The sequence below is a fragment of the Lepus europaeus genome, chromosome 6 (assembly GCF_033115175.1).
Source record: "Lepus europaeus isolate LE1 chromosome 6, mLepTim1.pri, whole genome shotgun sequence".
Classification (NCBI taxonomy): Eukaryota; Metazoa; Chordata; class Mammalia; order Lagomorpha; family Leporidae; genus Lepus; species Lepus europaeus.
Window position 1 is genome coordinate 123,666,178 of NC_084832.1, and position 22,671 is coordinate 123,688,848.

The 22,671-nt window shown below is 46.7% G+C and overlaps 1 protein-coding gene across 2 annotated transcripts in view; it reads right to left on the minus strand.

The window, feature by feature from the left end:
• Positions 1–22,671, minus strand: part of PKP2 (plakophilin 2) — a 94,173-nt gene that overhangs the window by 71,160 nt on the left and 342 nt on the right. For both annotated transcript variants that reach the window (XM_062195059.1, XM_062195058.1), the window contains exons 2-3: positions 6,831–6,943; positions 5,184–5,791 (exon numbers count right to left, since the gene is read on the minus strand). In XM_062195059.1, the coding sequence (XP_062051043.1) occupies positions 5,184–5,791; positions 6,831–6,943 (721 nt within the window). The remainder of the gene's footprint in view (positions 1–5,183; positions 5,792–6,830; positions 6,944–22,671) is intronic.

Here is a 22,671-nt window from a genome sequence, read left to right on the forward strand (position 1 = left end):
GGAAAAGCTGCCACCTTCAATGCTGACAACCCATATGGGCTCCATTCGTGTCCAGGTGCTCCATTTCCCATCCAGCTCCCTGCTAAACTGCCTGGAAAAGCAGCAAAACCCAAGTCCTTGGGCCCTGCACCTGTATGGGAGACCCAGAAGCAGCTCTGGGCTCTTAGCTTCTGCCTTGCCCAGCCCCCAGCCAGCTGTGGCCATTTAGGGAGTGAACTAGCGGATGGATAATCTCTCTGTATGTGTCCTTCTCTCCCTGTAGCTCTGTCTTTCAAATAAATATTTTTTTAAAAAAGAAAATAATTTCACACACATTCTGTTACCACTTGCCCTGCTGTTGCAATGGCACTCGATGTCTGTCTATCCTAGGAGCACAGTTCTGTACACTAATTCTAGGTGATGAGGGCATTGACACAGCTTGACACAGAGGATCACTTACAAAGAACTTGTAACGCAGTAGCTGCCAAATGCCTCACAGAACTGCATTTCTTTCTCCTCTTCTGTTCCTGCCTGAAGGGTGATGAGGATGTGGATGTCGGTGCGGTGTGTTTGTGCTCTGGTAAGCGCTGTCTGCCCCCGAGAAGCCTAACTCAGCACGAACATCTGAGAATCACAGCTAACACCCGCCTGAAAGGTAACCTGGAACCTTCTTTCAAAGCAGGTTAATCTGATTCGTTCCACGTAATGGAGACACTGAAGATCTCCTGGGAGGGGGTTTTCCAGGATTCGCTGGCAAGCACATGCCCCACTAAAGCGTGCAAATGGGCACAGAAGTGAGTGTGGGTAGGGCTGTGAAAGGCGTGTCTGCCTGGGTGGGGGTGCTGTGGTAGGGCGTACTGATGCCCTCCTGACTCAAGCCTAATCCCACCGCTTCTGAAACACATGTTCAAACATACAGCTGTGACCTCATGAGTGAAACCAGGCAGAACATTTCTGGCATCTATACTGAGAAACATAAAATGATCTCATATTTTAAAATGTTGTGCTTTAGGAATCAAACTTAACTGGTAAAAAAAAAAAATGTAGGCTATTATCATTGAAACTAGAATTTGAGCCACTTTTATTTAATATAAACACTTCCAAGTCTTTTAAAAAGATGTGAATACTTTACAAGCATAGACTCTCACATTTTTACAGAGAAGCTAAAACTCTGAAAGTCCCAAGCTCAATGGCAACTTTAAGTATTTACCACTCATCACTGTAGGTGTTTTAACTGCTGGAAGATTATTCATAGTATAAGAATAGGCTTCTGTTTAAGGCTGCTTTTTTTTTTTTTTTTTTTTTTTTTAAGATTCAGCCATTAATCCATCTCATAAGGCATCAATGACTCAGAAGAGTTTGAATTTCCCATCTGTAACACCCACAAGTAATTCCATTACTCTAATTCTTTATTTTCCGGAACACGATTCACTACCAAGTCCTGCAATCACTCCTGGTTAAGCCAATGCTGCTTCACTTTACCACCAAAGAGAATTCCCTAACCACAGGATGACTTCCTCAACGAGGTTTTCTTGGCCGTCACAGGGTCGATGGTGTCCAACTCCCTAACACAGTTCCTGGCATCACTCTGAACCCAGCCGGGCTCCACTTCCTGTCACACTCAATCTCTTCCCTCCCCGTACCATGACCTACTACACACTCTCTAATCACACGGGACTTCCAGTCTTTCTTCAAACTCTGCTACCTTTTCCACAAGCTGTCTTCTTTGATGTTTCGTGGAAGTTTTCCTTTCTATCTAATTCACATTTGCTTTTAAAACTCAACTCATTTCTATAAAATCTCTTCTGTGCCTCTTTCCCCAGTTAGAGCCTCAATTCTACAAGAGTAACCTCCCCTTATCCTTTTCTTTCTCTCTTTCTCCCTTCTCTCTCTTTCTATTCACTATAAAACACTTCGTGAAACCTGCAGAAACATGGCCCAAGACAAAGGGTTGTTAGCCCAAGAGAGAGGGTTGGGGCTGGGGGTGTGGGATCAAGAAGAGCAGTTGTTCCTCGACCCCTGAATCCCCTGAACACATTCTCCAAAAGTGAGTCTTCCAGCAACTTTAGTTAATATGTTAAAATAATGTCAGTATAAAGGAAACGTCTAAGAGGAAACAAAGTAAAAATACTAGTGGTCAGAATGAGATGTTACAGAAAAAAATTAAAAACAGGAATTAGTGAATGTGCACAATCTCCCAATAATCAGCATTCCTGTCAACTAAGAGCACAGCCCCGCAGGGGCGAGGCTCCTGGTGTGAGGACGTGGCTGTGCTGTGTTCCAATGGAAGGCCAAGCAAACGTCAGATGACAGCTCTGCAAGTGGGTCAGATGCTCAGGAATGCAAATCCCTCCTCCTCACAGAGATCTGAAAGGGCGATGAAAGCATTCACAGGACCAGAGGCAGGTCTTAGCTGAGGCCACAAAGCTTTACACTGGGATGTTAAAAATGGAAATGGAAAGAAGCATATAGTTGAAAGAGACCTGAAATCAAAGAACTAAAGCAGTTGGTGATGAGGAGGGTGTGGAGGGAGTTCAACACAGCCCGTTTTCTGCTCTGTACTGTCCCAAGTCACAACTTGACCAGCGACCCTACGGAAGACCCTGTCCCTCCTGCCCCTCTCAACTAATCTCTGACTTCCTGCAGACGTCAGTAGGAAGAACACGGCCTTGCACTCTGACGACATGTCCTATTTCCTTTTTCTCTGATCTTCTTCTAGGTCTTCTTGTAGCCTACTTGGTTTTTATCTCTGTGGTGCTTACTACAGCACTGGGTACACTGGAAGATCCTAACAGTCACTTGCTGAATCACTAGTCCCCAAGAGGAACAGAAATCATATTTCCAGAGACATCAATCTAGAAGTTTTACTTGGTGACTTATTTTTTAATTTTTTAAGTTTACATATTCTTTTTTTAAAGTTACTTGAGAGACAGCAATAGAAGGAACTCCATCTGCTGGTTCCATCACCAAGTGCTTACAGTGGCCAGGACTGGTTCAAACCTGGGAAATAGGAACTCATTCCAGGTCTCCCAGGTGGGTGGCAGGAATCCAATTACTTGGGCCATCAATACTGCCTGCCAGGGTACGCATCAGCAGGAAGACAGTCAGTAGCAGGAGTCGGGTATCAAACCCAGATACTCCAATAAAAGAGGTGGTGTCTTAACCACTAGGTTAAAACGCCTGGTCTACTTGGTGATTTCTTAAACTATTTTTATCATTTGATTTAGAATAGTTGGTGACTGTATCTTTTTATTCCAATGTTTTAGTTTTCAGTTGTATTAGTAGCTATCTGACCAGTCACTTTTCTTTTGGAAAGATAGATGCACTGTTCAACATGTTGTAACACTATCTAGGTTTATGGATTGTTGGAATGTTCCACATATATGGAAGAACAGTCCATTACATGTGGGGATTTTACCAGGCATAAAAAAGTAGCCGCACAGAATTTGATAAGCGAAATAATGAGGAGCCAAGGGCTAGAGTGTGAAGTCTCAGCGCAGATATCTCAGGGAAAGCCTGGGAAACTGAAATAAACCAAGAATACCCTAAAGAAAAAGGGAGTGAGGCAGGCGTAACTACCACCTCGGTCACTGATTTTCCTCATTACAGGAAATACTTCTGGCTCCTTCCTTCTCCTTTTCATGGAAAGCAACCTCTTAAAAATCACAGAAAGCAACTTATTTCTGGGGTAGGTATTTGGCGTAGCAGTTAAGACACCAGCTGGAATGCCATAGGCCATACTGGCGTGCTTGGTCAGAGTCCTGGCTCCTCTGCTTCCGAGCCAGCTTCCTGCAAATGTGCCACCCGTGAGGCAGCGGGTAATGGCTCAAGTACTCGGGTCCCTGCCACCATGTGAGGGACCTAAACTGAGTTTTGGTCTCCTGGCTTGAGCCTGGCTTCAGCCAGCTCTGGCTGTTGCAGGCATTTGGAGAGTGAATCTGTGGGCATCAGAGCTCGCTTTCTCTCAAATAAAAGTGAAAAATCTAAAAAGAATTAACTTCTATGATTTTTAGTTCCTAGAAAAAAAAAATCAAGAAGCTAAAGTTGATTCGGGAATCTCAGGAAGAGATTCTTCTGCCATTTATTTTCAATTTCTTGACCCCAGGTATTGCTTACATTCTTTGAAATGTAAGGAAACAGTGATCTAAAATAGTATGGTTAACAATTTTTCTATAATTTTAGCAACGAGAAAACTTAGATGACAAAAAGTACAGAGTTTACATTTCCTTTCTTCATGCTTTCACCTTAAATATTTGTAGAGTGCGGGTCACAGACTCTTCTGTTAGTGGGACCTGAGACTGTTAAGATGGGTGGGATATGCAAAAGAAGCTGAAAGACTGAATAGAAAGTAAACAAAGGAGGAACCGCAAACGCTTGCTCGCTTGCTCGGATGCAGACACCCACACAATGCTGTGACCTGGGCACCTGCACTTCTAGGTAACCGTCTGGGAAAAGTTGGTGTCTGGGCGAATCCCATAGCAGCCAGACCTAAACAGAGCTCCATTCATAAAGGACAAGGAGAGCAGAGAGCAAAAACAGAGGACTACGGGAGACAGCGACCTAGCAAAAGCCAAACAACACGTGTAAGATTTTACCCTAATGGTACTAGAGCACGGTTTCCCAAGTTACTGATTTAATCACCCATCCATTCCTCTACTCCTCTCTCGGTTTACGAAAATTTGTGCCCGAACATGCACCTTGCGTAACCGTCGGGTTCCAAGAACAAAATCAGTCAAGCCATCAAGAGAATAGGAACTTCAAAGCAACAGCCTTTGGAATTCAGTTATTTTGTGTTATTCAGTGTTAGCCAGAAGACAGCCGCACCATCTCTGAGGCCGGAATGAAAAGGAAAAGGTATCGAGCACAAGGGGAGGAAGGAGACGCCGAGAGGCCACGCTGCCTTCCTGAGCGCCCACAGTCTTTCCAAAGCCGGACGAGGCGGCTACCCAGGCAGCACGGCCAGGTCTCCCGTCCCAGTCCGCGTTCGCTCTGGATCAGCGTGGACCTTCGGAGCCCGGGGTAGGACACGGGGGCCAGCACTGCGCACAGACAGGTGGACAGGTGGACAGGGGGACGGCGTGCCCCTCGCCCCACACAGCCAAACCTGTGGCCGCGGGCCACACACCTGGGCGCGCACGGGCCCACCTGCCCATCAGGGAGCTGAGAATCCTCCTCCCGCCCCAGCGCGCGCCCGTGGGACTCACCCGAGCTGCCCGTCGGGGAAGGCGCCGGCCGCCACCTGGCCGGCCGTCAGGTGCGTCCTGCGGCCGCTGGCGTCCAGGGCGGCGCTGGGCCCGGCCTCCCTCAGCGTGCGCGCGCTCTGGAAGGAGCTCTGGTGCCAGGAGGCCCTGGCCGCCCTGCTCTGCCGCACGAGCGGCACGGGCCGCGGCGCCCAGCTCAGGTAGTTCTCCTTCTCCAGCAGGTTGCCTGTGCTGTGGCTGGTGGCGGGCCGCGGGTAGGTGAGCAGGGCCGGGCCGTCCAGCGCCGCGTACTGGTACTGCCTGTGGTAGGTGTCGTAGTGGCGCCGCCGGCCGCCCGCGTGGCTCAGGCCCACGATCTCGGAGCGCGCGTAGCGGGGCGCGCCCTGCGGCACGGAGCGCACGCTCTCCGGAGGCCACGGGGCCTGGCCGGGCCGGCCGCGCACGCCGGGCTGGGAGTCGCTGGGCGCGTAGTACAGGCGCTCGGGGCTGCTGTCCGGGGACACCTCCAGGCGCCGCAGGGGCTGCCTCAGCGAGCGCTCCTCCACCGACTTCTGCGAGCTGTACTGCGCCGTCCCTCTCCAGCGGCTCTCGAAAGTGGCGGTGGTGCCGGCCTGAGGACAAACAGGGGACAGGAGCAGGTGTCGCGATGGCCATCGCTGGCGAGGCACGGCGCCCGCACTGCTACCCCCACACCTCTCTGAATCCTACAGGGGCCCTTTGGTGGGGCAAGCCTTCTCTGACCGGCCTAGGCTAACCTGAGTACCACTTCTGGATTAGGAGCTTGGGCCACCCGCAGCCCACGCGGTTCCAGGGTCCACTAGCCCACTAGCGAGCCAGCTTCCTGGTTTGCAGCGGTCATTTCTCAAGTGTTCGGCCCCTGCCGCCCACGAGCGAGACCCAGATGGAGTCCAAGGTCCCGGCTCCGGCCTGGCCCGGCACAACCCTGGCTGTTGCCCGCATTTTGGAGAAAAACTAGTAGATGAAAGATTCTCTCTGCCTTTCAGGTAGAATCCATAAAGCACTTTAAAATCCTCACTTTTCCAAGGTGTCCACACAAAATTAGTGTTCCCAACAGTCCTTTAGGAAATGGTAATATGTAAGAACGGAAAACATTTTTTAAAAAAATGTAGCAAAGTTTGAAAACATTTTTTTCTTCAATATTTTTATTTATTTGAAAAGCACAGTGAGATAGGGTGGGGGGAGCTCCCATCCACTGGTTTATTCTCCAAAATGGCAACAATGGCTGGGGCTGAACCTGCTCAAAGCCAAGAGCCAGGAGCTTTTTCTGTCTCCCATAAGGGTCCAAGCAAAGAGGAAAGGAGAGAGAGATGGATCTTCCATCCACTGGCTCACTGGTTTACTCCCAAAATGGTGGCAAAGGCCAGGTGTGGGCCAGATGAAAGCCAGGAGCTCCAGTGGAATCTCCCATGTGGGTGACAGGGCCCCAGGCACTTGGGCCACCCTCCACTACTTTCCCAGGGGCATCAGGAGACAGCTGCATGCCAGGTGGAGCAGCCAGGACTGGAACTGGTGCCCACAAGGCATTCTGGCATTATAGTCAGAAGCGTAACACATTATACCACAACACAGTTCCTCGAAAACATTTTCCTGGGAATCTGACAACAAAGCCTGCCTTTTGGGGTCTCCCACCTTGAGCATGTCGTAGGTCTTGGTAACAGGGGACCGTCCACCAACAAAATCATTCTCCACCAAGTGCAGGTTGTAGACATACTCAGGAACACTGCTGGTTCGGTGCAGATTTCCTACAATCAAACAAACATTGAAATACCTCACTGCATAACAATGGAAGACTGGATTATTAAATTTAAGTGATTAAGGCTACTATGAAAGAAGTATTTATTAATGTTTTTAAATGCTCTTACCACCACCCTCAGATGTGGCAAATGCTCAAAAAAGTTATCAAAACATTCTCTGCAACATTTTCAAAATGAAAGTTGATTTAAAAAAAGAGAGTGAAGAGAAAGGGAGAGAGGACTGACAAAAATTCAAACCTGTTTGGTTGTTACGGCGCTGAAGAATTTGGTTTAGGGGTCAGGACACTGAGTTTCTCAAGCCAGAGAACTTATTCCCAGCCCCGGAAATCAGAAGCTTCTTGTACTAAGTAGGTGTAGGCAATAAAAATAACTGTGACTCACGGGGCTAGATAAGAGAGCTTGTATAAACAAGGTGGGTCAGTGTGGTCGAAGAAAACACAGATCAGCTTCACGCCAGGCTGCGGTATGTGGCAATACACACGGGCATTAGAACAACGCCGCCTGTATTCTACAAGTGACGGCTGCTGTGGAATCACTGCTTCTCCTTGGTTGGGTGGTCTCACAAGAACAGCAGTAGGAGGCAACCTGCTGACCGGCAGGACTCTCAGAGCCGTTAAAATGCTCCTCTTTGGGTATCTGGGGGGGCAAGGCATTGTGTCCCCCCTTCTACCTCCTTGATCCTCTCACCTTTTTCCTTGGTTTTGTAATCTCACTGCCTCACTCCCCACCTGCACCCCAAGGCTAATCAAAACTAAGACCTCCAAAACCAAGAGTGGGTATTCAGCCTAACAGTTACGATGCCCATGCCCTACCCTGGAGTGTATGGGTTTGATTCCAGCTTCCTGCCAATGAAGATTCTCTGAAACAGCAGTGATGGCTCAAGTAATTGGGTCCCTGGCACTCCAGAGGGAGCCCAAATTGAATTCCATGGTCCTGGCATCAACCCTGGCTGTTATACACATTTGGAGAGTGAACCAATGGCTAGGAGCTCTTTCTGTGTCTCTGCTTCTGAAATTAATAAAAACTTAGAAACAGATCTCCATAACCGAGGTAATTTCTAGTTCCCGCATTAAAAAACAATTCTTTTTTGAAAGAGAGACAGATATAGGCAAATAGATCTTCTATCCTCCAACCAGAGCTGGGCCAGGAAGAAGCCATGAGCCTGGAGTTCGATCTGGATCTTCCAGTAAGTGACAGGGACCCAAGCCCTTGAGCCATTATCTGCTCAATCCAAGGGTGTACATTAGCAGGAAGCTGGATCAGAAGCAGAGTGGGGAAATGAACCCAAGCACTCTTTGATGGGGTGTGGGCGTCTTAACCACTGAGCCAAACACCCACCCCTCTAGTTCCCTAATTTAACCAAAAATTCGCATTCTGTTTTGTAACATTATTTTAGAAATCTGAGTTGGGAAACACTCAATGAACTCTTGTAGGCTTCAGAGACTCATGAAGGATACTGAGAATAAAACAACACAGGAAATCCGGTTCCAACACAAATGGAACATACGTTTCCAACAAACTGTTTCAAAGTCAAAATTTCAGAAGACTGGGGCAGGTGCTGTGCTGCAAGGGCTCAGCCACCCCCTGAGAGGCCAGCATCACACACAGGCAACAGTTCAAGTCCCAGCTGCTCTTCCCATCCAGCTCCCTGCTAATGTGCCTAGGAAACTGGTGCAAGAGGTACTTGCCCCGCTGTAGGAGATCTGGATGGAGTTCCTGGTTCCTGGGTTTGGTTTGGCCTAGTCCCAGTTATTGTAGCCATTTGGGGAATGAACCAGAGATGGAAGATCTGTCTCTTCCTCTTTCTGTGTAACTCTGACTTTCAAATAAATAAATTTTAAAATTTTTCTTCAAAAGAGTAAGGATTATTTCACAAGTTATTTTAAGGGGAGGAGAAGTGGAGACTGTTGTTGGCAGACAGCTACAAAGTCTGAATCCTCCCAGATTGTGTTTGTCCACATGTCCTTCCTTCCTGGAGCTAAACAATATTGTGGGCCAACAGTTTTCTGGCCTCAAGGGCTCCTGGGGAGCAGCTGCAGACTTATAACCATCACCCTACCAACAGCAGAAGAGGAGGTAAGCCAGGTATCTCCTCTTTGTAGGGCTCAGGGTGCTGACACAATGCCTGGAACCTGGACCTCACATGGGGAAGGGCCTTGCAGACTCAGCTCCATGCCTGGCTGAGGCTCCTGCCTAAGTTGGCCCTAGGCACCCCATGCCAGACTCCCAGGCCTCCAGGGAGGCAGGGCTGCAGGGGGCCTGTTGATGTGGGAGATGGGCAGGGCATGCTGAGAGAACACAAAGTCTAATCTTTTTCAAAAATTTTTTTTGACAGGTAGAGTTACAAAAAGTGAGAGAGAGAGACAGAGAGAAACATCTTCCTTCCATTGGTTCACTCCCCAAATGGCCGCCATGGCCGGCGCTGTGCCAATTCGAAACCAGGAGCCAGGTGCTTCCTCCTGGTCTCCCATGCGGGTGCAGGGCCCAAGGACTTGGGCCCTCCTCCACTGCCCTCCCAGGCCACAGCAGAGAGCTGGACTGGAAGAGGAACAACCGGGACTAGAACCTGGAGCCCATATGGGATGCTGACACCGCAGGCGGAGGATTAGCCAAGTGAGCCAGGGCGCCGGCCCCAACAAAGTCTAATCTTGAGGGTCCAGTCCTCAGGGTCCTTACCCTGGGTATATGGAGAGGGGAGAGTGCTGCATCCCCAATAAAACACAAGCCTCTCCACCTCTCCATGGAGGCTGTGGCCAGCCAGCTGATGTGTAAGAAACCAAATTTACTATCTTTTTAAAAAGTAGTTTAGGGGTATCTATGATCAAAATTTTAAACTTTTAGAAAACTACGTATATGAATGTGAAAGTCATGGATCATCTAGAATGAGAAAACGCTAATGGTCACACACGGATGTTAGGTGGACCCTTGAATGCCTGTGCTCCTGAAAGCATGCAATTTTAGGATTCCAAGAAAAATGTCTGCCACTGGGGTTACTCTAGCCCACTGTTACCTGTGATATTACCCCTGCTCTACTTCTAGGAGTGGGTAAATATTCAGAAACAGCAGGAGGCTACCTCCATGTTTACACCAAGTGTCCTGCAAATATTCGTCACCTGTCTAAGATTCTTGTCAGGACTCAGTGAAATGGTATAGCGTATTAAGCAGCTACTTAATCAGTGAGTTACATAATCATGATTGTTGCAGTAAATGGCTTAACTCAAGTTAAACATTCACGTTGTGGCTGTGGGTTTCAACGCTTTTTAAAACAACTTATATGAATTCCTTATATTTCAAAACTATGCTCCTTTTAAGCTCAGATTATTTTTGTTTCTTTACAATGTAGGACGAGGCAGAGGTAATTTGTACTATTTTAGTTTGTATATAGGGAAGCCTAAGTTACTTGCTGTAAATTGCAAACGGATTTAATCATTTGGACTCGGGGTCCCTTCCTTGCGCTGGTTTCCTGTTGGGCTGCACAGTGGTTATTATGAAACTGTCATTTGTCAAACCCCTAGAGGAGAAATGATCAGTTTTGGATTTGAACACCAAAAACAATCATGCTCTCTTTCCTCTAAAATCTTCACCTGAGCCATTCCAAGTACTCTGTAAGTATTAATTCTTTATTTGCTGATGTAGTTTTTATATTTATTTTTACATTACTTGAAAAGCAGGGCGACAAAGGAAGAAAGAGAGGGAGGGAGAGAGGAAGAGAGAGAGAGAGAGAGAGAAACCGTTCCCATCCTCTGGTTCATTCCCCAGGTGCCTGCAACTGCCTGGGCTGGTGGGCTGGTCCAGGTCAAAGCCGGGAGCCTCAACCCAACCTGGGTCTTCCTCACCTGGGTGACAGGGGACCCACACACTTGAGTCATCACCTGCTGCTTCCAGGGTGGGCATCAGCAGGAAACTGCATCAGGAGAGCTGGGACTTGAACCAGGTCTCTAACCCACTAAGTGAAAAGGCTGCCACTGACGTAACTGTTGAAATGAAGCTTCTACTTCAGTGTTCAGATGATGAACTGAAACCCGTTTAATGATTCCCAACGTAACTGCTGGTAACAGGGAGAAAAGTAACACTGGATTTGTAAAACGTGGACTCCTTCCTGAGGAATACAAATATAGAAGATCTGACTCCTGGTATTCAACCTGCTCTTTGTCACAGTCAATGGTGTCTCTAATTTGAAGGCCAATTTCCAACTACAAACAATGCAGATTAAACTGCTTAGGCAGTTGGTGGATTAAGGGTAAATTGGCAACTGTATTCTAAGATTTTGAAGAAATTTTAAAGTAGGTAGAATTTTTTAAAGGTAAATATTCATCATGATGGAAATTAATCTTTTTAAGGCAAGGCGTCATGTTCTGTTTAGAGAATAAAATATATAATGATATAAGCAGACATAACTAACAACATGAACATATACATTTACTCAGCTATGTCCTTCTCTTAAAAGACAAAAAAGCATACAAGAACATGATCTATACAGATGCACCCTAAATTAAAACCAACATGAAATTATTTATACTGAAAATTAACAGTGGGTCTTTAAAAAGATGTATTTATTTATTTGAAAGACTGGAACGGCAGAGTTACACAGAGACAGCAGGAGACACACAGAGAACTTCCATCTACTGGTTCACTCCCCAGATGGCTGTAAAACTGGGGCTGGGAGTGGGTAGGCTGAAACCAGGAGCCTGAACTCCGTCCAGGTCTCCCATGTGGGTGCAGGGGCCAAGCCCTTGGGCCATCTGCTGCTGCTTTCCCAGGTGCATTAGCAGGGAGCTGGATCGGAAACAGAGCGACCTGGTCTTGAACCAACATGCATAAAGGATGCTGCCATCACAGGCCACAACTTAACCTACTGCACCACAACGCCAGCCTCTACGACTTTATTTCAAATGATTTATTTATGTCAAAATGAGGTAGGTGGGGCCTGCACTTGGCACAGCAGGTTAAGCCGCTGTCTACAGTGCCAACTTCCCATACAGGCACCAATTCGAGTCCTGGCTGCTGCACTTCAGATCCAGCTCCATGCTTAAGTGCCTGGGAAAGACTTGAAACATAGCCCAGGTGCTTGGGCCCCTGCATTCACATGGGAGACCTGGATGAAGCTCCTGGCTCCTGGCTTTAGCCTGGCCCGGCGCTGGACATACTGACCATCTTGGAGGTGAACCAGCAGGTGGAAGATTTCTCTGTCTTTTCCTCCTCTCTTTCAAATAAATGAATAAATTGTTTGTTTTTTAAGGAGGTAGGTACATGAGGTCTTTAAGAAGTTCAAGAAAAATCCATATTATGGAAAAACAGTGCATCATTTCCAAATTTCTTTGCAACAAAATTATCTTTTCTATGAACTTTCTGAAGCACCCTCCTATTTCCCCCAAGTTGAGGAGATCCGTATACTTTGTCTGGAGCCATTGCAATATTACTTTTTGTATACCTGGACACGTCACTTACAGCCTCAGTTTCCCATAACTCCCAGGATCGCTGAGAGTTTTGCCTGCGACAGCATAGAGCCAGATGCTGTCAGAAGTGTAAAGCGACAGGGATCAGAACAGGCTCTGCCAAAATAGGGTTCCTTGGTATCTGGACAAACAATGGAAGCCGGAAGTTCACCTTCGCCTTGCCCTGGCCACTTCTCCCCTGAAGCAGGACTTTCCCGTGAAATTCCAGAGGGGTCCTTGTGTGCTTGGAAGACAAGAATGTCTCAGGGAAGAATCCAAACAAACAGGTCTTGCTAAGTGCCCTCAGTGCATGACTATTAGCTCATACCTCCCTCTGCACGGTCACACGGTCACACGCTGCCCGGCTGTCCATCAAAAGAGTTTTCCCTGTTTCTGTAGGTCTTCATTTCTGAAGGCTCCCGTGCCACTTAAAACTTTCATTAAATAACTGGTTATGCTCTTTTCTGGTTAATCTGGCCTTTGTTATAACCGTCTCAGCCATAAACCTAGAGAAGGGTGAGGAAAGAAATCTATTCTCTACAAAGGCAATATGCAAAAACGAGATATGGTTTTAAAATAAAATATGGGTCACAAAAATTTGTTTTTCACAGCTTTTCATGAAATAGTCTCTTCTAGAAAGGATAAGCTAGTATGCTGCTTTAATTTACAACCTGCCGCAGGTCAGAGTTTTCATTTTGCTAAGTTTTCCAGTGGTATTGAATTTGACTGTTTCCGGCTGACCCAGACACCAAGGATGACGATGACATTGTGACTGTTTCAGCCACTCTTTTCCCTTGCACAGCACCTAATGTGCTTTAGATGTTTCCTTAAGGTGATGACGTCCCGATTAACAATAATCAATAATTAAATGATCTCTTAGTTAATACCAAGAGGCAACAATATCTCAACCTTTTCTTCTTTAATTTACTTTTTATTTTATTTATTTTTTGACAGGCAGAGTTAGACAGTGAGAGAGAGAGACAGAAAAGTCTGCCTTCCATTGGTTCACCCCCCAAATGGCTGCTACGGCTGGCGCACTGCGCCAATCCGAAGCCAGGAGCCAGGTGCTTCCTCCTGGTCTCCCATGCAGGTGCAGGGCCACAGTAGAGAGCTGGACTGGAAGAGGAGCAACCGGGACAGAATCTGGCACCCCAACTGAGGTGCCTGCGCCGCAGGCGGAGGATTAGCCAAGGGAGCCGCAGTACCAGCTCAACCTTTTCTTCTAAGAAAACGATGGACGTTTTATGGAGCCAATTTAGGGGAACGAAGTCCATGGCTACAGAGCAGCTCTTCCTCTACCCTTCTCAAATAGCAAGAGATTCAGGTCAAAGAAAGCGAGGGGGTGGGGACAGGAGAGAGTGTGTTGAGATGCTGCCAGGACTCTGAATTGTCAGAAGTTTGCAGCCCGGCAGCTGTCACGGGAAAATGAACGTAAAACTTCTCTCTTTCCTGGTGTGAATGTCTTTCTGCTCAGAAAGATCCCTAAGCAGCTGTGAGGGGAAACTATTTTTGTTTCTGATCATCTAAGCAATTAGTGCTCAAAACAATGGATTTTTTAGGGTTAAAGGCACTAAGTTGATTCTCAAGATCAGCTTTATTACCTCATTTTTGAAATCAACTTGATAAGCTCGTTCCTGGTCATAGTTTCACAAATCCAACTACAGCTTCCCTTATGGTAAAGAGGTGACAGAGAACAGCTAAACAAACATCACAACGTTTATAGTACCTACTTCTATTACAGAGAGAGGCACACTCTGCAGAGTAGCACCTTTTCTTTCAACCTTCCAGAACTCTCTCAGGGTAGTTAGAGACTGGCTTGGTTCACACTGAGCTCTAAAAGGATTTCTGGAGAAGATGTTTATGAAGAGGTTCCCATGCTGGTTAAACGTGTGTGTAGGAACCAGTGGGTGTTTACTGCCAGGATTGATGGAAGTGCTACATTTTAATTATGGTAAGCAGTCGCCTTCACAATGTGCATTCACAATGTCTTTTGCTTTACTTTTAAATGAAAAGAGAGCCCAGAAGTCTAAAAATGATCGCCTTCCCATAATTGGTCTTTCTACAGCAACCCCTGAGGAGCAACAGTTTTCTTTCTCCACAAATCTTCAAAACATTTAATTTCTTCCATTAGAGCAACATTGGGGGCATGCTTTTACAGGTGAGACGTGGCATCTTGAAACTTATCAGAAAGCATCTGTAGAGCAGTTCATAGTTAAAGAGATCTGTAAATCATTTGTTAACACAACTAGGAGCTAAAAGAAAATGAAATATGTTAGGACTCACCTAGAACCATATATCTGTCCTGAGTTGATGAAAGGTTTTGTTTGCATATGTTGGTATTTCCCTAGACTCATATATAAAAAAAGATGTTTCTTTTATCTTCTATTCTTACTTTCCAAGGAAAACAACCAGATATTTATGGAAGCAATAATTCTACATCTTGCATATAATCAAGCATTTGCTCAGGTTGGAAAATGTAAGGAATGTGTTGGTTAAGAAAACTATGGTAAAGAATAGTTTTAAAGCAGATATTGAAGTCTAATAATTTTTTTTAAAGATTCATTATTTTTTGAAAGTCAGAGTTACACAGAGAGAAGGAGAGGCAGAGAGAGAGGTCTTCCATCTGCTGGTTCACTCCCCAACAGACTGTAATGGCCAGAGCTGTGCCGATCCAAAACCAGGAGCCAGGAGCTTCTTCTGGGTTTCCTAAGCAGGTGCAGGGGCTCAAGGACTTGGGCCATCTTATACTGCTTTGCCAGTCCATAGCGGAGGGTTGGATTGGAAGTGGAGCAGCCAGGACTTGAACTGGTTCCTATTTGGGATGCCGGCACTGCAGGTGGCAGCTTTACCTGCTATGCCACAGCACTGGCCCCTAAGTCAAATAATGTTTTGTATAACTGAAAATTCACCCAAAACAGTCAACGCAAATCATGAAATCAACCAGGAGAAACAAGCCAGTGTATCAGGGGCATGCTATAGAGTTCTGGCCATGAGTACTTACAGACCTGAGCCTGCCAAGGACAGACTGGCTGTCCTGGAACAGTGGGCCACATGCCCATGTGCTGTGCAGTGGGTGCCAGTGCAGTGGGTGGCTTCCACCACTCACAGGAAACCACGCAGCCAGAAGCCCTCACTTTCCAGGAGCCCCCTGTGTAGTTCGAGGGCCACACTCTCATAGACCATTTGCAGCATTTTATGGGCCATCCTCAAATCACTGCTCTGGACAACCCCAAAAGACTCTTTGATGGGGCTGGCATTGTGATATACAGGGTAAAGCTGCCACCTGAGACACTGGCATCCCAAATGAGTGCTAGTTCAAGTCCCGGCTGCTCCATTTCCAATCTAGCTCCCTGCTAATGCATCTGGGAAAGCAGAAGAGGACATAAAAAGTGTTTGGGACCCTGTACCCACATGGGAGACCCAGAGGAAGCTCTTGACTCCTGGCTTTGGTCTGGCCCAGCCTTGGCATTTGCAGCCATTTGGGGAGTGAACCAGCAGATGGAAGATCTCTGACTCTCTTTCCCTTTTTCTCTCTAACTATGCATTTCAAATAAATAAAAAAGACCCCTTTACATAGCAGATGTCAGAGTATGGGTTTTAGACTTTCTGATTATAAGCTGACAGTGTGCTGGTGAAGTATTAAGCAGGTATATGAGTGACCAAATAGTTCCTATACCTTGTCTATTAACTTTGGCATCCCTGTCAATCCATTTGCTGAGACTGTTGAGATATCCCATAATGGTTTTAGAAGTACATTGAGAAATATCACATTATACTCACAATGACAAAACTAATGGCCAACAATTTGGTGAATGTATAGAATGCTTTTTTTTTTTTGCTTTTAAAAACTCACTACAGGAGTGGGCATGTGGCCTGGCAGTTAGGACGCAGGTAATGCTGTCCGGATCCCACACTGGAGGGCCTGGGTTCCAATCCTGGCTCTGCTCCTGATTCCAGCTTTCTGATAATGTGGACCATAGGAAGGAGCAGTAATGAGTCCAGTCATCGGGTCCCTGACACCCACACAGAAGACCTGGATTCAGCTACCAGTGCAGTTCACATAAAAATAAGTAACAACAACAAACTCACTACAGGATTTCTCTGTAATGAATCTCAAGTCATTATATTCTCAGAGTGTCAGCCTGCTGAGCTAACCTCTCCCAACTGAGTCATAACTGCTATCTCTTCTTTAAATCCAGCAAATCCGCCAAATGCATTGTCGCAAAACTCCTGTATTTGCCCCATTTCTCCCCTGCTGAGACATCTTCTGTGACTCACGACCATCACTCTTCATCTTGCACAATAAGAGGTGAAGGAAGCCGGCCTATTAGGGCACACAAATGACTCAGTTTTAATGGGCACCTAAGGGTTAACCAAGCAAAGAGGGAGGAGGGATGGGGGTTGGGAAAGAGGTGGGAATTCCAAGCAAGATAATGCACTTGTGTATGGGGGATGGGGGAGCGGTGATATGGGTGACGTTTGAGAAGTTGCAGGCGTCATGTCACCCAGGGCTTGGAATGCCAAGCTGAAGAAGGATTTTACTCCTTTAGATAACAGCAAGAAACCCATGGAATTTAAGCTGGAAAATGACACAGAGCTTCTAGAACGCTCACTCAAGTCACTACGTGGAGAAAGGAATGGAGTGAGACCAGGTTAAAGGAGGAAAGGTTATCTTCCAAACAGATTTTTTCCTCCTTGACACAAAGAATCGTATCTTATACCACCACTTCTAGTACAGTCCTACACCAGCACTTGACAAGGTAGTTGTATTAATTCTGTATTTGAAATACCCTAAGTACACAGATTCAGTTTGCAGGTCACCTCAGGCTGGCAGCTGCTCTGTGGAGCCAACATGTGGAGTGGGAAGTCTTAGCTCAGACTTTTATCCTCACATACTGTCTACTGTTCCTCTGTCCTGGGCAGATGGAGAGGAAGAAAAGCTGCTTACCCCAAACTTTCAACTTACTAGGGAAGCTGACTCTGTTTCAGCAAGGTTGATCCTGCGGTTTGGATAAAACTCGTATTCACTATCCTTCCTGTAATGCAGGGCTTGTGTATTTACCTGTAGTATTTTGCTGGCCTAGAATTAGTTCATCTTATCTGGGAAGAAGAGTTCCTATTTGTTTTCACGCTTTGTTGAAAACAAATCACCAAGATCCAGTCCTCCTCCGTGTGGATGTGAGACAGGATTCAGGGGACATCATCTATGAAGCTTTGAATGCGCAATGCTTTCTCCTGCGCATTTCAGAAAGCCAGGGCTTGCTAAATTTTAATTAAATTGTTAAGCCAAAAGTTGATTACTGCAAGAATATGTGGGTTCTTTAAATGCTAACAGTGGGTTATGTTTTAAAACACTCAAGGTTCTTTTATTCCCAAATATGCATTTTTTATCTAGGTCTACTGAGTGAGCTCCCAAACTTGTCTTTAAGAACATAACTATATTTATGTCTATTATCAAGTCCTCATTAATAAATACCATTACACAAAAGGCACACAACATTTCTATTATAAGAGGATCTTATAGTCTGTTTATTATTCTCAATCCGATGTCAGGGGAATGAGGTGGTTTGCTCTAATAGAAAGATTAAGTTTCCCCTAATTATTTGTTTATTCCCACTTGCATTGCTGTTTTTTATTGTTTGCTGACTTCCCAAAGAGGAGTATGATATTTATACATTCGTAGACATTCACAAAACAGCTAGAGTCTGACACTTCTCTCCAAATTGTAGAATTTAAAACTCTTGAGTACCATAGGAGATGGAACCAAAGAACCTTCTTTTAGGCCATGTGAATCAAGTCTGACTCATAAGTGCCAGAGGCTTTGAAAACGTATTTCTTCTTTTCCTTATGATCCCAGATAGGTTACCACCAATGTACTAGTTCTCTCAGAAAAAAAAAAAATATCAAAAATTTTAATAATTTGTATTGATCAGACCAGAAATTCAATTTCAGTGTAAAACTGACACCACACCAATCTGGAGAGAAAATAGTGTCAGTATGTATGGCCTTAATTTAACCCAGGAGAAAAAAACTTTTTAAGCTGACATCGAAAATGACACTTTACGAGAATGAGCACGGTGAGCTGAGCCACAAATCCTGAGCAAATCTCTCTCGTGAGCCACTGACTGTTCCTGTGGCACGGGGGCCAGCAGCAACAGGGCACAGCCCGCACACAAAGGGGCTCACAGAAACAAGCTGGGGTGAACAGTCTTCTCTGGAAGGCAGCTTCCTGCATCTTATCTGTGACCCAGGTGCTCTTCAGGGCTTCTTCTCACTCCACTGATTCCGAAGCTTCCTCTACACAGCCTCACTCAAAACCTCACCCTCGAAGGGTCCACGAGGTCTTCAAAAAGTTCATGGAGAACGTGTGTTATGACGCCATTCTGCATGGATGTCAATCGTGTCTTTCACCCAAAGAATCTTTTAATGCCCCATGATATGTTCTCACCATTTCTTAGCGGTGTGGGGCTTATTTCTGGAAATCACCATTTTGTTACCATTCTATTTCATTTGACTGACGATACGCAAAGGCATGGCTAAGGCAAAAACAAAACCACACACTGGTTTTTCTGGACTTACTGTACTCACTGCTGGATGTGGAACACGGAGTGGCCCCTGGGCAGACATGGAGGCATCTGAACTCCTTACCCTGAGGACAGCAGGGCCAGGGTCTGGCTCCACACCAGGTGAGTTCCCCTCCTCTCCCATGTTCTGAATGAGGAGTGCCCTCAATCCCAGAATGGCTTCATTCCTGGAATTCCTTTTTGGCAATCGGGGGTTTAAATAGAATCTGAACACGAATTCCCCTCTCCGACACCCCCCTACACACACCCCATTATCACCTATGAAATGCTTTTATTGCTACCCCAAGCCAATTTTCATTTCTGTCTCCAGAATTCAGTTCTCAAAGCCACTTCACCAGAGAAACCAGCTAAGTAAATGGTATGCCTCAAGTTTTTAGGGTGGATTTCCAGTGAGGTAGTAAATGGCAGGCTGACATCTTTTACTGTGTGCTATGAAGCATTATATATGACAATTTAAAATATGGCTTTCTTCTTTCTACTTAGGCACGTGGGGAAAACTGCACAGTGAGAAAAGGAGCAGTTTCCAGGCAAGTGGGAGACAGGCACTTAATTTCTCCCTTTGCTGATACTTAACCATTTCGTCTCTGTGATTTTTAGAGGACTGAAAGAATTCACTACACTGCAGATCATCTCTCAGTGCTGCTGTGCCAGCGAGTTACGGCCAACTGTAAAATGTTTGGCAGTTGAAAATAACACCAAATGTCACCGAGTGACTTACAATGAAACCCCCAGCCCCCAGGCTGCAGACATTAGAAAGAAATCAGAAAAGGGTTTAAGACCCTTGCAAAGGACTTATCAACAAATCAGCCACACGTAGCTCACTGGGTTTCAGCAGATTATGTGCTGCCTTCAACTCACAGGTATGTCAACAATTCACAATTCTCCCGGGGCCCTGGGGCCCTCGAGCTAACAGCCTTTGACACCAGGGTCCTCTCTTCCCTGGATTTGTGTTGACACAGGATCCTTTCCAGGCCTGCATTGTTTCAACAATTGCTAGTCTGTTCCAACTTTAGAGACAGGATAGTACTACAGATATAATAAAAGCAACAGACACAACCATCACGAGCCCCTAGACCGTTCCAAAGAAGTTTAATTCAATGACATATCCGAACCAGCCTTCGTAATTGTTGTATAGCATGTTTGTGGTAAACTCCTTTGAAGCTGGTTTCCTTTCCAAGCCTCAGAAAGCAAAGGCTTTCAAGAACGTAGGTGTTTGCTGCCTTATCTCTCCGCCTGGTGTGCACTTCTGTGTAGGCTGCTGAGTGTACTGCAGCTCACTGGGAAGCTGCTGTTGTAATCAAAATATTTCAAATGCTTTGTTCCTTAGTTGAGGGAGTCATTCAAGTAGTTAGCCTAAGCATTAGAGCAGAAGCCTGGAGATGGTGCCCTTTGTTCTATCACTATCAACACACTGACCATGAAATATTCATGTTGTCCCTTGGGGAGGGCTCCTTCTCCAGCCCCTCCTACGTGTCCAATCCTACTGAAGTTTTGAGATCTAAATGCCCAGTTCTTCATTTAGCTTCCCAGAATCCCCATCAGCCAGAAGTAACTTTTTCTTCCCAACTCCGTAATGAGGAGCTGCTCTTTTGGGCTGCTTATTCTTTTCTGTTTGGTGATGGATTTTTCTAGAGGGAGGCTTCTTTCTGACAACTGTCAACTTCTTGCTTCAAGCAAGCAGAGTGTGTCTTTAATGCAGCACCTAGGCTGTGCCCGCCCACAGAGAACAGACTGGCTAGTTGCTGAAGCAGTTGATAGTTTGCACTGTAGAGAGGATAAGTGGTCTGTGGGGCTGGGACTACACTTCTAACAAATGTTGACAAATACTTCCTATGTGAAGTGAATCTTCACCTGTATCTCCTGTAGCTGTTTGGAGGATATAATGAAATGCAAACACATGGTTCTCGGAGTCACAGCAGAGATCCAGCAATACTTGATTTCCTTCTGTTCCTGGCTCCATTCCCCCACTAACTGAATAGCTGAGGTCCAGCTGCTCTTCCTAGCTGGCCATTCTCAGAGGACAAGTAGGAGTATCTACTATACACACTGTGTGTCTTCTAAGCTGTTCTGATGTCCAGGCTTGACAGATACAAGAACTCCATTGGTCACAGGTGTATTAAATCCCACTTGTATTTTAAAAAAGAAAATCACAAAATGTAATGATCTAAGTGACCAGCAGTTTAAAAGTTCAGGTTTGGGAGTTTAAAATACCAGCTCTGCCACTCACTATCTGTGGTAACTTGAGTATTACTTAACTGCTTAGTCTCATCTGTGAATAGGAATTAAAATACCTAGCTCAGGGCTGGCGGGTGGCATAGTGGGTACAGCCACCCCCTGCAAAGCCGGCATCCCATGAATGACAGTTTGTGTCCCAACTACTCCACTTCCAATGTAGCTCCCTGCTACCGTGCCTGGGAAAGCAGTGGAACGTGGCCTAAGTGCTTGAGCCCCTGCCAGCCACGTGGGAGACCTAGAAGAAGCGCTGGGATTCAGCGTGGCTCAGCCAGGGTCATTGTGGCTATCTGGGGAGTGAACCAGCAGATGGAAAAGCTCTCTCTTTTCTCTCAAACTTTCAAGCAAATAAATAAATCTTAAAAAAGAAAAATACACATACAAGTATCTGTATGTGTTTTTAGTACAAACAGTATCATGAAAGGAATCCACAACGCCCAGTTCCTGGCACAGAGTAGGCACACATATGGACATTAAGCATTCTCTCTTTACCTTCAGGTCTCTGGACACTGCCTGCCCTCCTACAGGCGCAAACAGAAAACAGGACAGCGTCTTGGACTCTCTGCTGGCTGTCATCTGTGCTCTGGCCTGGGGACATTTTCATTTTTTCCTAAGAGTTCCTTCCACACTCGGCGCCTAGTTCAGGGTTTCCTTTCTTTCTCTCCCCTTCTGCCTGTGGCAAACCCGCAGTGCTTTCAGGAGGAAGAGAGAAGCCTCGACTAAAAGGGGAGTGACTGTGTCGCTGAAGCAGCCACTGCAGAGGGGACAAGCGGGCAGGACCTGGCGCCTCATCTTCACAACTGCTTTGCTCTGGAAGCCTAGCACAGTGTGTGTGTGTGTGCGCGAGTGTGTAAACCCTCGCACCTCGGGCGAGGCTGTTCAGAGACGCCCGCCTTGCACCCAAGCCTGCAGATGGGGCGTGGTGGAGGAGGGGCAGCCCGCGCTCCGGAGCCGGGCGCAGCTGGGTGGCCCGCCGGCGGCGGCCAGCAGGGCCAAAGTCCCCTACCTCTGCCCGCTCGTCGTCGCCCTCCTCCCCCTGCTGCCTGGCCCCAAGCCTCCACGGCGCTGGGTCCACTCCCTAGATCAACCACCGCCGCGGCTCAATTTACAAGTTACAGGAGCGGGAGGGCTTCCAGGTTTTCTTTAAAATGTATATAGAGATGCAATTACTGATACCGTAGAGTCTTAAGAGCTCTCCTAACCGCCAAGGAGACTTCGTCCCAGAGAGACAATCACGCACAGCCACATTCTGCACAGGACTGCACCGTGTTCACGGGCCCCTCCCGCGCCTCCGGGCTAGGCGGGCGGGGGACAAGCCCCGGAGGGGTGAAGTCCTGGACACAGATGCGTGTGCACTGAACATGCACACGCGCACGACGCACCGCCGCGGAAAAGGCCACGGAGCCGCGGCTTCGCCCCGCAGGTGCGGCCGGCCACACAAAGGGGCGGCGAGCAACAGGTGGGC